At 36.2% G+C, this 17,953-nt stretch overlaps 1 protein-coding gene across 1 annotated transcript in view; it reads left to right on the top strand.

Moving 5' to 3' along the window:
* The window catches only part of LOC115886870, a 145,625-nt gene that overhangs the window by 110,905 nt on the left and 16,767 nt on the right, over nucleotides 1-17,953 (top strand). The window contains exons 9-11 of the mRNA XM_030906195.1: nucleotides 9,089-9,325; nucleotides 12,354-12,606; nucleotides 14,794-15,006. Of these exons, the coding sequence (XP_030762055.1) occupies nucleotides 9,089-9,325; nucleotides 12,354-12,606; nucleotides 14,794-15,006 (703 nt within the window). The remainder of the gene's footprint in view (nucleotides 1-9,088; nucleotides 9,326-12,353; nucleotides 12,607-14,793; nucleotides 15,007-17,953) is intronic.

Here is a 17,953-nt window from a genome sequence, read left to right as displayed (position 1 = left end):
TCAAAAGATGTCCATTTACATTATAGCAACCAAAATTTAAAACAAAAGCCGTATTAAATTGTAACGGCAACAAAAAAGTAAGGTCGCAAAATTCCATTTTTGAAAGAAAATTTTGTATTTTTACGAACACCCCAATAAAATTTTCACAAAAGGTAGGTAATGATTTGTCAAACCCAAGTGGGTAACTAGATTCTACTTATTCAATACCCTTTCTTAAAAGGGAAACAGAAATTATTATTAAGTTATTAGTAATTAGTACGTACCATGTACCTTTTTTCTACAAATAATTTAATTAATTAATATATAATTTAAAAAACATAATAAATTAATAAATATACGATTTAAAAAATAAACCTAAAAATAAATATAATTTAGAAATCTGCTATTTTTTATGTCTAGGTCCGCCTCTGATCTACAGAGAAGAGGATATAATAATATACCTAACCCTGCTTATTTTTATTTACCGGCGAAAAGTTAAACTTGGATTTAAATGATACACTCTCTTGTACACAATACATGAATGCACCATATTTTCAAATTAATGTCCACAGAAGTCCACAAAATAACGCAAAAATACTATAATACTGCAAATAAAGAATACGGAGCTTGATCGGCGGCATAGCAACATCGCAACAGGAGAATCTAGGAATTTTCATCCATCCTCGAAATCCGTTGTACTACGCCGGCATATTTCTAAAACTGACGTTGCCAAACTGCTTTCTATTATTAAAAGAAACACGATCATAATATTTTTATTCCATTATAAAATTTAAAATAGTTAAGCAGTTAAGCATTAAATGAAAAAATTGACGTTAGCAAATTAATGTACAGGGTGGGTCAAATTCGACGCTTTTAAATGGAAACACCCTTTTCTATAGGAGATAGACAAAAACTAATATCGGTGTCTGGGGCTCAATTTTTGTCAAAAACATGATGGTGAAAACCGCATATCGATATCTGTTTTTCAAAAATATGCATTTCTAACAAATCGCTGTAACTTTTTTGCTATGGAAAATTTTGTATTTTTATGACAACATTTCCAAAGCACCTTTTTACGTAGAATTTAATGATTTAAGTATAATTTTTTTAAAATTAATAATTTAAGAATTATCAACAGAAAATTTGATTTTTTGTATGGGACAAACTATATATTTTTAATTTATTGAAAATAATTTCAAATTACCTTTCCAAAAATATAACACACTTGCTATTTGCTAGAGTATATAAAAATTCGCCCGCTTTAAATAAGTAGGCTTTGAACGACACCGGCTGTAATGCAAAAAAATTCTAGCTGTGAGCATCCATTAAAACGAAAATAATATTTGCTATGAGAGATGCAGAATTTTATAACAATTTAAAATATATTTAACCAACATCAACACATTTAAACTATATCTAATAACAATAAAAATACATACATACATACATACAGCCGTTACTCGCTGACGAGTATTCGACACACATAAAGAAAATGGTCACGCAAGGCGTTTTCTTTCATGAGCTTTTCTGTGACTGAAAAGCCCGATACGTGATGTTATCTGCCTACCGCACTCCGGACATTCAAAAATCTCATTGCTTTGTTGCCTCTCTACTTTTTGGTTGCCGCTGTTAACTGAGTTTACAACCCTTCTCCATTGAGTTCTATTGTGAGCTGCTTTTTCCCACTCATTCTGCATGTTAATTCCCTTTAAATTTTCGTGGAAAATGTCCTTGTATCTTTTCAGTTGTCCACCCGGCCTCCTCTTACCGTCCACAAGCTCACCGTAAAGCAGAGATTTTGGTATGCGGTTTTCTTGCATTCTGCATACGTGACCAGCCCATCTTAAGCGGGATTTTGTGACCATGACTTCAATACTCTCGCAGTTAGATTTTTCAAGGACCGATACGTTTGAGACATGATGGAACCACCGGACTCTTAAGAGTTGTCTAAGGTGTCTCTGTTGCAACTTGTTCAATGCGTTCATGTGTCGGCGGTAAGGCACCCAGGTTTCGCTCCCATATATCATGGTGGGGATTATAATTGCTCGGTATACTGCAAGTTTTGTTTTTGTACTCAAGTCATGATTGTAGAAAACCCTGTCTTTTAATTTCCAGAATGCTCTTGAGGCGCTACTAATCCTGTGCTGAATTTCAGAGTCAATATTGGCCTTTTCCGAAATCAAACTGCCAAGGTAATTGAATTCCGCCACATATTCGAATAGTTCTTCTCCGATTTTTATAGCATTGTTGTGATCTTCCGGGGGAGTGCACATGATTTTAGTTTTGCCGATGTTCAGCTTAAGGCCCAAAGCCTCGTATGCCCAGGTATATGTGTTCAACATTTCTTGTAATTGTTGTACCGTGTTTGCAACTAGAGCGCAGTCGTCAGCGTATTGAAGTTCTGTGATAAATTTTGTACGTGTTTTTGCCCTGAGTCTTTTTATGTTGAACAGACCGCCGTCATATCTGTATCTAATGCCCAATCCTCTCTCCTGCAGTTTGCTGTCCACTATAATGGAGAGCGCTGCCATGAATATGTTGAATAGGAGAGGCGCTAAGACACATCCCTGCCTAACTCCTGTATTTGTTAGGAATGGGTCGCTCAGTGATCTACGATGTGACACTCTTGACTTGTTGTTATGGAGGCTTTTACACACTGTAAGAAATTTGTTGGGTACTCCGAACTTTTCCATAATTGCCCAAAGCGCATCTCTGTTCACAGAGTCGAAGGCTTTTGTTAGATCGATGAATGCAACATAAAGTTTAGACTGCTGCTCTTTTACTTTTTCCTGTAGTTGACGGATGGAAAATATGGAATCGACGGTGCCGCGGTTGGTACGAAAACCCGTTTGCGATCCTGGGAGGATTTTTTTTCTATATATGGGTGCAGGCGGTTTGACATTATTTTTGCAAGAATTTTTCCGCCGATAGCTAATAGCAAAATTCCCCGGTAATTACCGCAGTCTGATGCACTTCCTTTGTTCTTAAATATATTCACTATATTCGCGTTGCGAAAATCGTGAGGTACCTCTCCGCTTTCCCATACGACATCAAAGAGAGCCTTAAGATGATCCATAATTTCTTTACTTGCACACTTATAGATTTCCGCCGGAATCGCGTCACAGCCAGCTGATTTGTTGCTGTTTTATGGAGGTCTTTATTTCTTGTTCTGTTATTGGGATGTCTAATACATCGAGGCTGTTATACTGAGGTATTGTGTTTAGTGCTTCCATATTGGGGTTGTTTTCTTGGTTAAGGATATGGCTGTAATGTTCTTTCCAGTGATTTCTGATTTGTTCTTCCTCTTTTAGAAGTTCGCCATTTTGAGCCATGATTGGGCAGCTTACCTTCTTAGTTGGACCGTATACTTCTTTTACAGCCTCGAAGAATTTACGATAATCGTGATGAGTGGCGTACTCTTGAATCTGATTCGCTTTTTGTGACCACCAGTTATCCTTTACTTGGCGCAGTTCTCTTCGAAGGGTGTTGTTGGCTGCTTTAAAGTTATCTACCAGTCTTGGATTAAGTGGATTTGCAGTGACGGCTTGATGTGCTCTATGCTTTTGTTCCAAAAAAGCCTGTATATGCTGTTGATTTTCGTCAAACCAGTCTGGTTGTTTCTTTTTGTTCGACTTTCCCAGTACTGCTTCGCTGGTTTTATGAATCGCATCCCTTAATTGTGTCCAGTCTTGTTCAGCTTCCAATATTGAGATTGAAGTTATCGGTGGAAGTGATTCTTTGATGGCTTCCCGGAGGGCGTCGGCGGTATTCTTGTTCTCTAGATCCCGTACGTTCAATCTGGTCATGTTGTTTTGCTTTTTACAGCGTGGATGTTTGGGTTTTAACTGGATTTTCATTTTTGAAATTAAAAGTCGGTGGTCAGTGCCGCATTCGGCATCTACTCTAGCTTTTGTGAGCCTAACATCTCTTAGATGCGTCCTTCGAACGATTATGTGGTCCAATTGATGCCAGTGGCCTGATCTAGGATGTTTCCAGGTACCTTTAAACTTGTCCTTCAACATGAACCACGTATTGGTGATGCAAAGATTATACTCTGCACATGTTGTTAATAAGCGTTCACCATTAAATAAATATAAATAGTGTCAAGAAAAATGGCGTATCCGCCAGAAATTAAAAATGTATTACTGGTTGCCTGCACAACCGCAACGTATCCGCCAGAAATTAGAAGACTTTTTCAGGCGCCATCTTTTAGTCAAGTCGAGAAGTAAGGGAATCAGACAATGGAATTGTCTGGTATGAAGAAGTACGCTTTCCGAGAATTGGGGAAATTTCGAGAAGCAGTCAATAGAGTATATAAGCCGGAGCCATCGACCACTGAGACAGTTTTTTGAAATTTGAATATACCGCGTGGAAATTGAAAATCGGACAATTTGGTGAAGGAATCTTATAAATAGTTAGTTGTTGTGTGTTATAAGTTAGTAATTGTGTATAAAGTAAGAAAAATAAATTCGTTAAGTATTTTATCGTGAGTTTAAATTAGTGGACCCACGGAATCCGTAACAATTGGTGTCAGAAGTGGGATTCAAGAGGATTTTAAGAAGAAATTAAGTGGATTGGAAGATTTTTAGACCGAATTAGAGTATTTTTATGGTTGGTACAAGGGAACAAGCGAAGAAAATGGAGGAAGTAAGCAAACTATTAGGCGATTTTATGGAGAATATGAGAAGAGAAAAGGCAGAAGAACAAGAGAAGCTGCGAAAAGAGAAAGCAGAAGAACAAGACCGCCTACTGAAAATTCTGGAAAATCAAGACAAAATTTTCGAAGATTTGAAAATTCAACGACAACAAGACAAAGAAGAAGAACAGGACCGGCTTGAGAAAATTTTAGAAGATATGAAAATTCAACGACAACAAGACAAAGAAGAAGAACAGGACCGGCTTGAGAAAATTTTAGGCAATTTAGAAAGTCGTCAGAAGAATGAATGGAGGGAAATTTTAGAAGATATAGAAACGCGCCGCCAAAAAGAAAGACAAGAAGATCAGGACCGTCTTAAGAAAACTTTAGAAAATCAGGAATTTCGACTACAGAAGAATTTTGAAGACCTGGAAAAACGACAGGAGAACCATTTCCAAGAAGTCGTAGAAGATCTGGAGGAACGCCTTCAGCAGAAAATGGAAAAATTAGAGATGGACATACAGAAGACCAAGGTACAAGCAAGGACACCTGGCGTCTCTGGAACTGCGAACCTTAAGGCCCCGACCTACGATGGACAAACGACATGGACAATGTACCACCGTCAGTTTGAAGCAGCCGCCGCTGCCAACGGATGGACTGACCAGGAGAAAGCAGCGGCACTTGTCATCGCGCTGCGTGGCCCTGCCCTAGAACTGTTGCAAACTATTCCTGCAGCCCAACAGCAGGAATACCAAACTTTGGTCGCTGCACTGGACAGAAGATATGGCGACCAACATCGACGCCAACTTTACCAGGCCCAGATCAAGACACGCCTGCAGAGGTCCGGAGAGAGTCTGCAGGAATTTGAAGCAGACTTACGTCGGCTGGTACACCTAGCGTATCCTGAAGCACCGGAAGGATTTAGGGAGGAACTCGCTGCTCAGTGCTTTATCAGCGGACTGAGGGACAATGAATTACAGAGGGCGCTGCAAATATCGCGATTTTCTACCAGCAGCGAAGTACTCGTCAGGGCGCTGGAAATAGAAGCTGCATTTAGCGCCATTCCTAAACCGAAGATAGGCTCGGTAACGGTTGAGGAACAGCCAAAGAGTTCTCACATACGTTTGGAGGAGATGTTTAATAAACTATGTGAATTACTAGTGAACAAGAGAGTCAACAACACCCAGACAGAGAACCAAAGAAGATTCCAGGATATGAGGTGCTATGAATGCGGCAGGAATGGCCACATCAAACGAGATTGTCGCATCCAAATGCGATTCCATTCACCATCCAGAGAACATCGGCACATCGGAAGATCCCAGGACATAAGTTGCTATAGATGTGGCAGGAATGGCCACATCAAACGGGATTGCCGCGTCCAAATGCGATTCCGTTTACCATCGAGAGAACATAAGCACCAGGAAATCAACACTAATGAGCGAGTATTGGCTGAAGAAAACAGAGCCCCTAGGATGTTTTCCGTTAGAGTCTAGGAAAACCGCTGACAGTTTGGTGATCAACGGAAGGTCAATGGTAGAAGAATTCGAATGACTGTGGACACAGGCGCTATGGTATCGTTGGTGCGGACTAACTCGGTGCAAGGATTGAAGATGATGCCTCTAGAAGAAGAGTGTATTTACGTACAGTTACGGGGGAAATGGCCGTTGTACGGGGAGAGGCTTTCATGGAATTGGAGTTAGGGAATTTGAAGTTTCGGCATAGCGTTTTAGTGGCAGACATTGAAGATGATTTTATCATGGGTATGGATGTGATCAGTCAACATGGTTTTTCGTTCGATCACCGTAGAAACATCCTGAAAATCGGAAATGAGGAATTTTCTGTATCTAACGAGAAGAGACCAGGAAATATGGAAGAAAGATCATCGGAAATTGTGATGATACCTGGTGATACCAAGAAGACTGTGTTCGGGAAACTAGAGAAAACCGTTGGGTGCCGTGTAGGACGGGTACAAATTATCGACAACGACCTAGATCGACGACGAGCTACCTTGGACAAGAAAATGCAACATCGCGAAAGCACTATCAGAGTAAAGAATTTTAAACTGAGAACTGACGAACAATGGACGACGTTACAATTGAGGAAAGATCAAATGGAAGATCCAGACATCGGAGCAATACTACGGCTCAAGGAAGGTAACGGCGAGAGACCACCGTCGCAGGATATTGCGGACAGAGGGCTGGTTTTCAAAGCTCTCTGGGCTCAGTGGAATTCACTGGTGATTGAGAATGGATTGTTAAAGCGCACGTGGGAAAGTGCGGATGGCAGGACCGTAACAACTCAGTTACTGGTACCAAGGAAGAAAGTCACCCAGGTATTGGAAGAAATTCATGGTGGTAAAACTGGAGCCCATCTTGGGGTAAACAAGACCCTGAGCAAGCTGAGAGACCGTTTTTACTGGGTGGATTATTGTGAAGATGTTAAGAAATGGTGTCAACGTTGTAAGATTTGCGCAGCTAGACAAGGACCAAGTACTCGATCTGGAGGAAAAATGGAACAAGATAACGTTGGACTGTCGTTCGAAAGAATCGTTAGGAAGGAAAGATTATTGGGAATTCATAAGGCCGTGAGAAGTAAGATTACGCTAGCCAGTGACCGGATGAAAGCTCGTTACGACCTCAGAGCTAATTCTACGGGATTTCAACAGGACGATAGGGTATGGTTGTATAACCCACAGCGCAAGAAAGGAAGGTCCCCAAAGTTAACTCCAGCATGGGAAGGTCCTTATACAGTCATCAAGAGGATAAATGATGTTGTGTACCGGATTCAACGCAGCCCTAGAAGTAAGATGAAAGTAGTTCATCTGGATCGATTGAAGAGATACCAGACAGGAAACCTTGATCGGGACGATCAAATTTGAGAAGGGGGCAATGTCAAGAAAAATGGCGTATCCGCCAGAAATTAAAAATGTATTACTGGTTGCCTGCACAACCGCAACGTATCCGCCAGAAATTAGAAGACTTTTTCAGGCGCCATCTTTTAGTCAAGTCGAGAAGTAAGGGAATCAGACAATGGAATTGTCTGGTATGAAGAAGTACGCTTTCCGAGAATTGGGGAAATTTCGAGAAGCAGTCAATAGAGTATATAAGCCGGAGCCATCGACAACTGAAACAGTTTTTGAAATTTGAATATACCGCGTGGAAATTGAAAATCGGACAATTTGGTGAAGGAATCTTATAAATAGTTAGTTTGTTGTGTGTTATAAGTTAGTAATTGTGTATAAAGTGAGAAAATAAATTCGTTAAGTATTTTATCGTGAGTTTAAATTAGTGGACCCACGGAATCCGTAACAATAGCAAATAAAAATAAAAATAAATAGCAAACCAAGACATGAGATTTTGCTACAGGTGTTCGACATATCGGACATTTCTTGCGGAATTCATTAACACAGTGGGGGTGAAAGATACCCTCTCATAACTGCTAAGTATTTCTAATGATTGTCTAGATTGTACGGAAGAATATGGAACCTTTATTCTTCTGCAAATATATCCATAGGATTAGATCCGTGGGCACTAAATCAGGCGGCCCCAACGGCCTACGGCTAAGATCTTGGTTAGCTATTAAATTATTCTTGAAATTGGCTGCGAAAATTTGCTGATAACTTCAGCGTTCAGAGGCGGTGCGTCGTCTTGCTGGAAAAGTATGTTTTCAATTTCCATTAAGGGCATATCATCAATAAGGGGTCCAAAGCCTACTACTAGTTAAAAGCGGCAAACTTTTAAAAATTCTGTATTTCGAAGGGGATTATAACAAAATATTAAGTGTGCTATATTTTTGGAAAGGTAATTTTAAATTCTTTTCAGTTAATTAAAAATATAGATGGTGTCCCAAATAAAAAATCAATTTTCTGTTGATAACTCCTAAATTATTAATTTTAAAAAACTTATACTTCAACCATTAAATTCTACGTTAAAAGGTGCTTTGGAAATGTTTTCATAGAAATACAAAATTTTCCATAGCAAAAAAGTTACAGCGATTTGTTAAAAATGCACATTTTTGAAAAACACCCCATAACTCCGAAACGGTAACAGATATTGATGTGCGGTTTTCACCATCATGTTTTTGATGAAAATTGAGCTCCAGACACCGATATTAGTTTTCGTCTATCTGCTATAGAAAAGGGTGTTTCCATTTAAAAGCGAATCCATTTAGGGCGTTTCCATTTAGAAGCGAAGTCGAATTTGACCCACCCCGTACTTGATATATTATAGAAATATAACGAAATTATTTATTACTTAATAATTGGTTGTGGTATTTAATCGAATACTACTACCAATATACAGGTAAATCTGGCAAATGTTTTCGGTGTAAGAGAGATGCGAAAATAAGGATAGAATAATGGCCGATGAAGGAAAAAGGTAAACAATTGTATCTCTTGAGTTTAAATATCTTTGATTATTTCCGTATATTTTAAAATACATATCCTAACTATTTTTTATGTCCTTAATATTACAGGGGCCAGCTGTGGAAACTGAAAAATGTAGTACAACTCTGGGATCAAGCTGGGAATGCTTTTATGCCGGTAGCATTACAGGCAATGACATAATTGCTGACGAAATACCGGAAGTTGAAGCCGAAGTCGGTCCATATTGTAGATGTGGTTGCGTTGTTCATTTAGGTCATGCAAAACCAAAGAGATTTTTAGCGACTTCTAGTCAGAGCTGTCCAGGAAGAACTTTTTGGTTAATACAGGTATGGGCTATTACCACCTTCCGTAATACTCTAGTAATATTCCAGGGTAGTTAAGCTGCCTCGTGGAACAAAAGCCCCTAAAGCTGAATTTTTATAGTTAATTAGCATCCCTCCGACTGTGCAAACAACCCCAAAACCACTCCAAAAGGTACGATTTCTATTTTTTGAAAAATATCTCGGATACAGTTAACTTGTTTCTAATCAAAATTATTGCTTATAAAATTACCTACAAAGTGCATAATTTGATTAAACCAGTAGCGTGCAGCTAGGGTTTAAACTCTCTAAATTTATTACAATGTTCAAATTCATAGTTTAAATAGCAAATAATATTCTTAAATATATTTTGAGATAACAAGACTCTAAAGCATTACAAAGTTTTTAATATAGAATATAATATCTTTCTCTAGTAGCGAGTAACATGCAACAAGTATTTCAAAATAAGTGCGATCCAAGTTACCAACTGCAAACATTTAGCTTTAGGGGATTTTGTTCCACGAGCACCATGTCAATTAAAAAGAAGGTTCGCGGACTATAAAGCAAACGTTTGTTACATAAAAACACTAAATCACCACAATACACCAAAACACTTTTACTTTTACACGGGACGCGCGTTTCGCTAACCATGTTAGCATTATCAGCAGATGATTATAAACTGATAAACTAAGTTTATTTTGCTGTGTAACACCAAAGGTTCCAACCCTCAACTGTAAGTTTGTTACATGTTAAAAATTACTAAAAAACAGACTAGATTTATAATTATACAATACGTCCGAAAAAAAAACGGCGTCGGAGATGACTTGGAAATGAAAATCACTGTCATTTTATATATAAAATTATCTGGGGAATGTCAACCATCGTCATTTCCTAGCCAACTGGACGCCGTTTTTTTTTCATCACATGGAATTATAAATGTAATACTGTTGAGTGAAATACAACTATTTCAATTAACGGTAATAGTTTTAAAATATTAAACATCGAACTTTGGTGGCCCATTGTGACAAACATTTTCAATAGCTGTAATTAACTTCTTCTTTTTGATGCGTGGGTACTGGACTAGGCCAACTTTGTTTACTCGGAACTGCAACCTTGTTTACTCGCCGAATAGCGATCCGCGGCTATATACAGGGTGAGTCTTAAATAAGTGCAAATATTTTCAGGGGTGGTATATTTCGACCTCAGGATCTATGAGATTTTTTTCGGAAGCAATTACCCAAGTGCATAAAAATTATCAGGTTAATTTTGATGCACGAGTGTAATTGGGTAGAATATTTCCCGAAAAAAAAAGAAAATACATAGATTTTTTAAAAACATTTATTTGAACATATTAAAACAAATCTATTTAAAAATGAAGCAATAAAATTAAACAAAAAAAATCCTTATAGTCTTGGCCGTTTTTCCTTTTCATATTAAATGCCCAATCGGTCAAAATATTGGCCAGTGCCAAGATTGAGATGTTCGCATCCAAAATGTAGTTTCTATCTTTTATAAAGTCCATATACTGTTTCCATACATACTGGCGATTAATTATAGTGTTTTTCGGCTTACCTTCGGCAAGTTTTTCTTCAATTGCACTTAAAGAATCGTTTCCAAATCGAGACATTTTTAGAATACCTATTAAAAATAATTTATCTCTAAGCAACACACAACACACACTTATTAGACATTCTGCGGGAAATTTTCGCCGGGTAATTTTCGATTTTATATGTGATTTTTGTACATGAGTGAAATATTCGCAAAAAAAAAGATGTTGAAAATCGTGCATTTTCTTTTAAATTTCCCTGTATATTTTTCGAAAACTTTTTAGAACTGCCTGTTTAACGCAAATTTTCCCACGGTATAATTTCTTAATCTCTGATATTACCATAGTTACGGCTTTACTCTATGGTTACGGCACTAAAAGGGATGCAATTACAGAAAAAAATCCGGTGACTCAAATTTAAAATAATTTTCTTTTTTTTTAATTTTCAAACTTAAATAACTCTGTTATTTTGGACTTATCTGAAAAATGGTAATGAGAAAATATGTTTCTTTTATCAAGATCTACCAGCCCTGAAAATATTTGCACTTATTTAAGACCCACCCTGTATAGCCCAGTCAAATTAGAGAAATCGTAGGTTTGTTTTGAAAATGGTTTTAAATGATTTGACTTGGGCTGATATGTGTCCAAAGTCCCTGCAGATAGACGATGAGCTCGGGGAGAGGGGACTGTTAAATGTCATTTTTATGACTTTTTAACTTATACCTCGGAAAATAAGACATCTACGAAAAAATACCCTATACAGAAAATTGTAGCTCATAAAATTCTCTACAAAATTGGTTGAATGCGTTTTTTTATAGGTCTAACCTTTTAAGAGTTACAGGGTTGACAAAATTAACACTATTTCTCATATTATATCATATACATATATATCGAGTATTTTCGCGTTTAAAATCCAACCAAAGTCTAAATTTAACCTTTCATATTAATAATCGTAATATTAAGAGGTCCTTATGTTATCTTTCAAGTCTTCATTGCATCGTGACTTTTTGTCTTCCGTTGGAGAGCACTAGTGCACACAGAGCTTAACAATAACTGCAAGTTAAAGATTAATTTCTGCCTGCTTTACAGCATTTTTTTATTATTAGTATTTAGCGCAACTGAAAATATTGTAGAAAGTATAAGAAAACCAAGAATAATGGTTTATGGCCATGATTGCCCAGAGTTGAAGATTTCTATCCTCCTAGTTTTCTAATGTTAAAGTAGCACGAAACATTTGAAGCATTAGCATTTGAGGTCTGGTTCCCTGAATTTGTATATTGCGATATTCTTTTTTAAATTTGTACAGTCTAATATATTATGAAATTTAAATTACAAAAAATCTATGTTATTAAAGATAATGTTATTAAGTCCTCCCCACTCCTCGAGCTCGGGGACTTTTGACACATATCAGCCCAAGTCAAGAGGAATTGTTGAAAATCATTTTCAAAACTGTGGGAATTTTTTCCACCGATGAGCCTTTTTTTTAGCTAATTATCATTATATTTTCAGGCCGACGAAGATTGTGTTATACAATTTAGAGTTGAGCAGTTCTATTTGCCATGCGGTAATCAGTGGTTAAAGATTCGAGATGGCAGTTCCTTATCTTCCACGTTATTGGCTGATCTAACAGGGCACCCTGGTTCCAGTCCATCTCTGATAAATTCTACAGGGCCGAATTTATTACTAGAATTTTATTCGGACGAAGTTGCAATTGGATCACAATTATGCGGGGGAGGCTTCTTAGCTGAAGCAAGTCAGATAAGTAAGAAGCCAGTCTATTTAGTTTAATAACTTTAGACATTTTTGTTTAAAAAATATGACAGGATGAGTTTTGTTTTTATTTGCCTAGTAGATGACGGAATCAATATCTTGCTATAAATGTATTATTTATTGTGGAAATTGTTAAGTTTTTTAGCGATTTTAGCTCGGACTTTAACGAGTGACATTTACATTTTTCGATGAAAATAGTTATTTACTTTTTTTACGTTTAATTATACAATTTGTTTGTTAAAAATCTTCTAAATACAGTATGCTCTTGCCTTTTTTTTTCGTTCAATTGGTACACGAAATATTCTTGTTTTTTCATTCTTGCTCAAAATTGGAGTATGAATTAATTTAAGGTTTACGTAGTGCAACCAAATTTCTGAAAACCACAAACACTAACATCTTGAAAACCCTTAATATCTAAACAAGAGTTAAAGAACCACAAAGAGAGCTTATAATTGACCCATTAAATTAATTTCTTGAAGACTATTAACCATTGGCGTAACTACAGTGGTGCTCGGGGATGCCGGCCCCCCCCCCTAGCTACTGCTGGGCACTCCCGGAGAAATCTTGAATAATGACTCTTAACTACGTATTAGGTTTTATTTGCTTGTTATATAGAAAAAATGACGTTTTCTAGTTTTGTTGACTAATCTACAAAAAATGAGTTATTTCTTATTTTTTTTGAAAATTTGTAGGTATTCAAGTAATCTACGGAAACACGATTTGATAACCAAGTCTATGAAATTTATTGATAGATAAATTCATGTAAACGTTTTATTCAAAAATGTTTTTTTTTTCTAAATTATTCTTCATTTAAAAAAAAGCACCAGCCCCCCCCCCCCAAGATAAATTGCTAGTTACGCTAATGCTATTAACTACGGCTATGTTTATGTTTAATCTTGGGAATTAACAATTATTATTGTTTAATGTGGTCTTAAAAAAATCGACTTCTTTATACAATTTATACCACTTTGCTATATTTCTGAATTTTATCACATGAAACTAACGGGAATGGATACATATGTCTATTGTGTCTCCCTTCCTTGAGTTATAACTCATCATACAGTCTATAACCCATCATACTTGAGGATTTCCCTGTTGTAGGTGGGACAGGGTATTTCCTATCCTCCTCTGGCAAGTGTATGTTATACACCCTCTTACGGTTGGGATTTGGCCATCCGTGCTTTTTACAGTCGAGAAGCTTGTCTCCAGCTGAGGTACCCGTGAGGTGGAAGCTGGAGGACCTGTCTCCATTTTTTCCACCTTTTTAACTTGGTCTCTCCTTAGACCTGATACCGCTGTTGTCCCGAATCTATAATAGAGGATATATCCTTCTTTCTCTATTGCCTCCTTGTATTTGAGGTCAATGCTATTGTGTGGACTTCCTACCTCGAGTTGATGACTCGCCAATTCGATATCCTTACATTGAAGTTTTTAGTTCGGATAAGGCTCAGCAGGTAGGTGGTGTATTTCCCCTTGCTTCTCAGCAGAAAGACCGTGATGGTCGCATCTTTCGCGATTTTAGTTTCCTCCCTTCGTTCCAACCAGTCCCGGCCCTTGCCAATTCTTAAGCTTAGGTGCCGTTTCCACCAACCAATCCGCCGATTCTTGAGAGACACAATCTGTGAGGAGCATGCTCATCCGAAAGGGTATCCCCGCAAAACGTAGCTGACCCTCCTTTTGTGGATCGTTGTGTTTCTACTACTTTTGTCCAATATCGCCTCTTCTAGAGCCGTTTGCTGGTGAGTGGTCAGTGCAACCTCTGGGAAATCTATTGGCAGCACCGCCATTTTCACTTGCCCAGCAATAGCGGCAAAACTGGTGATACGTCCCTGCTTGCCTCTCGGTGTTGGAAAAGGTTTTTTTGGGAATATAGTGTTTATAGATTTTTTCTAACTGTCAAAATAAACTCGTAAAAAATTAAAACGAAAATTGGAAATTTTAGTTTTTCCGCCATATTTCCGGAAATGACAAATATAAATTCAATAATTACTAAACGGTTCATCATTGGATTTAGGAAGCAACTGTGCCTCAATGTAAGTCACCCTATATCTCTGACCGTGTCCGAGATCTCAATGATAAACCGAATTTGAAACACCCTCTTTACATATACCATGAGTTCTATAAGTATACAGTAATTACTACAAACTACATTAAATTACAGTTGTCGATTTTGTTGCAGAACTAATAAAGCTGAATATGACGGAAATCCGGGTGGCCCACAGCATTAGCACAGCTATTCCAGCAGTAGTATTGAAATTAACTGCTGTTCATATAGCTGCGATATTCTTCTTGAGTGGCCTTATAATTGCAACGGTGCTGTTGGGAATGCAATACGCCGTTAGATATAGGAAATATCATATTGCAGAAGCGGAAGATCATGATTCTTTAGCAGGTAAGATAAAAAGTAAAGTGACAGCCATTGAATAAAGACTTCAAATCGACCCAAAAGTTATTTTTACAAAAAAATTTAGAAGTAGTATCATTAAAAAACAATTTTAGTTATTATACAGGGTGGTCCGAACTGTATTCCGGAAACTTCGCCAGCATATTCTGCAGACAAAAATAAGTAAAAAAAATCGTAGTAGGTACAGGGTATAGAAGTTTATTTTTATTTTGATTTTTTCCAAATAATTTTTGAAATAAGGTCAATATTTGGATGAAAATTGGTGTATGAGAGTTTTTTGACATGATAAATTTGGATTTTGATATCAGTATGACTCCCATTTGTAGGTGGCGCCACCTACATGTGTTTTAACTGTTTTGAAGAGTAATAACTTTTCGTCCGTATCTGTATAAAAATACTGGGTGAAAGATTATACATTTCCGTACCTTTTTACGTAAAAAATGTCTCTTGGTAAAGATCGCTACGAGTTCCGTTCGCAAACCGTTCTCAAGATATTTAGAATGGAAATAGTCAATACATGTCATTATTGGCAAAAAAATAAACGAGTTGAGTAGATAGTTATTTGACTGAAATAATAAATTGGGGCAATTTTTATTTTTTTAAATTAATCCTAAATTTTTCTGCAAAAAAATGACGATAAAACAGTTTCTTTTGAACTTTTGACACAAAAAGATTTCAAATGTATGATTTCAGTCTAATAACTATAGTCAACATGTTTAATTTATGTCAATGATGACAGGTATTGATAATTTCGATTCCAAATATCTCGAGAATCATTACTCGTAGCGATTTTTCCCAAGAGACCTTTTTTACGTAAAAAATGTCGTAAATGTATATTTTTTAACTCAGTAGTTTTTTACAGGTGTGGACGAAAAGTTATTACTCTTCAAACCAGTTAAAAAATGTGTAGGTGACGCCCTCTACAAGTAGGAGTCATATTGACATCAAAATCAAATTTATCATATCAAAAAACTCCCAGACACCAATTTTCATCCAAATATTTACATTACTTCATAAATTATTTGGAGAAAATCGAAATAAAAATGAAACTTCTACACCCTGTATCTCCGAATCTAAGCATTTTAGGACATATATTTATAGGAACTTTTTTACTTATTTTTATCTGCAAAATATGCTGCTGAAGTTTCCGAAATACAGTTCGGACCACCCTGTATATTTACATATTCCATAAAATAATAAAACATCTAAATATTATTTCAACAAAAATTAAAGTATATTTTAAATGATTATAAAAATATATTTTCAACAATTATAACAGCTGTCTGATTTCTAAAAATTATTGTGATCATATTTACAGGGTATCTCAGCAGGTATAATGAACTAATCTACAGCTATGTTATTAAAACCCACATTGTTCGTTTCTGTTTCTTATGGCAACTTTATTCTGAAAGCAGCTTTATTTCTTTTGGCAGTATACCCGGTGCGGTGAAAAAATTCATACGCCAAGCCGGTAAATGCGATCTAATCGATTCGTAATCGTTTAAAAACATCGGTGTGGAGAGCAAGCTTAGAGTATTTAATGTCTTGTTTTTTTTTGTAGCATATATAAATGTTTGTAACCTGTTGCCATTTTTTGTGTGTATGCGTCTAATATCCTAATATCATGAATGCAATGGCAACGCAAGGCAATGGAAACGCATATTTTGAAAATATTTTTTTCAACATACAAATTTTTTTTGAACCCATTTTTTTAAACCAAATTGTATATTTTTAAAGGGAATACTATTATTTTTCTAACTCAGTGGATTTGTTATTAAATTTCCGTTCTAAAAACACCATAATGTTATATACTATACCGAATGGTTTTTGAACTATAACCATTTTTAAACTTATTTTATGTCTACTTAAACGAAATACAGATTGTTCCATTTAAAATAGTGAAGAAAAAACTACATTAATTTTGCTTTGAATCTGGTAGACAATGAGTCAGTATTAAAACTAAACGAGTTTAAAACATGCTTGACTGCACCCAACAAAATCACGGGTGAATTCTCGGCTCTAGTATATAAGCTCAGTAGTTTTAGGATTTAGTTTAGTTCACACTTGATAACGGTCAGTGATACTTCTGACCGAAACGTTGTGTAAGCCAAATAAATAAGGACAATGGAAGTCCGAAACTCCCTTAGTTTTGAGCATTAATTTTGATTCGTATATATCAAACAAGATCACAAATTTTGGTAGACCGAATTTTGAAGAACACACACATACAGTATTTCCTATATACAGAGTGGTCCGAATGTATTCCGGAAACTTCGCCAGCATATTCTGCAGATAAAAATAAGTAAGTTCGCATAAATGTATGCTTACTTTCGGAGATACAAGGTGTCGAAGTTTCATTTTTATTTCGATTTATTCTAAATAATTTCTGAAATAACTTGGATCAAAATTGGTGTTTAGGAGTTTTTTGGCGTAATAAATTTTATTTTGATATCAATATGACTCCTACTTGTAGAGGTTTGTTAACTGGTTTGAAGAGCCAAACCAAAACTACTGATTAAAAAACATTTACGACGTTTTTTACGTAAAAGAGGTCTCTTGGTAAAAATCTGTACGATTAATGGTTCTCGAGATATTTGGAATCGAACTTATCAATACCTGTCGTCATTGATATAAATAAAACATGTTGACTAAATAGTTATTAGACTGAAATCATAAATTTGAAATATTTTTTTATCTAAATATTGACGTTACTCCAGAAATTATTTAGAAAAAAATCGAAATATAAATGAAACTTCAACACCCTGTATCGGAACCACTCGGAGTTTGAAAATATACAGCAATATAGTTTATACACCTATAAAAAATAGAACTTTCGTTTAAAAATTTGTTTGAATCGCCCTGAAGGTTGACAAAAATATTTTTAAAATGTGCGTTACCATTGTCCCTATATTATATAAAAAATTGAAATGAAAAT

Source organism: Sitophilus oryzae, unplaced genomic scaffold (assembly GCF_002938485.1).
Source record: "Sitophilus oryzae breed Bouriz unplaced genomic scaffold, Soryzae_2.0 scaffold_499_pilon_pilon, whole genome shotgun sequence".
Taxonomy (NCBI): domain Eukaryota; kingdom Metazoa; phylum Arthropoda; class Insecta; order Coleoptera; family Curculionidae; genus Sitophilus; species Sitophilus oryzae.
Note: the sequence above shows the minus strand (reverse complement) of the source record. Positions and strands in the feature narration are given on the sequence as shown.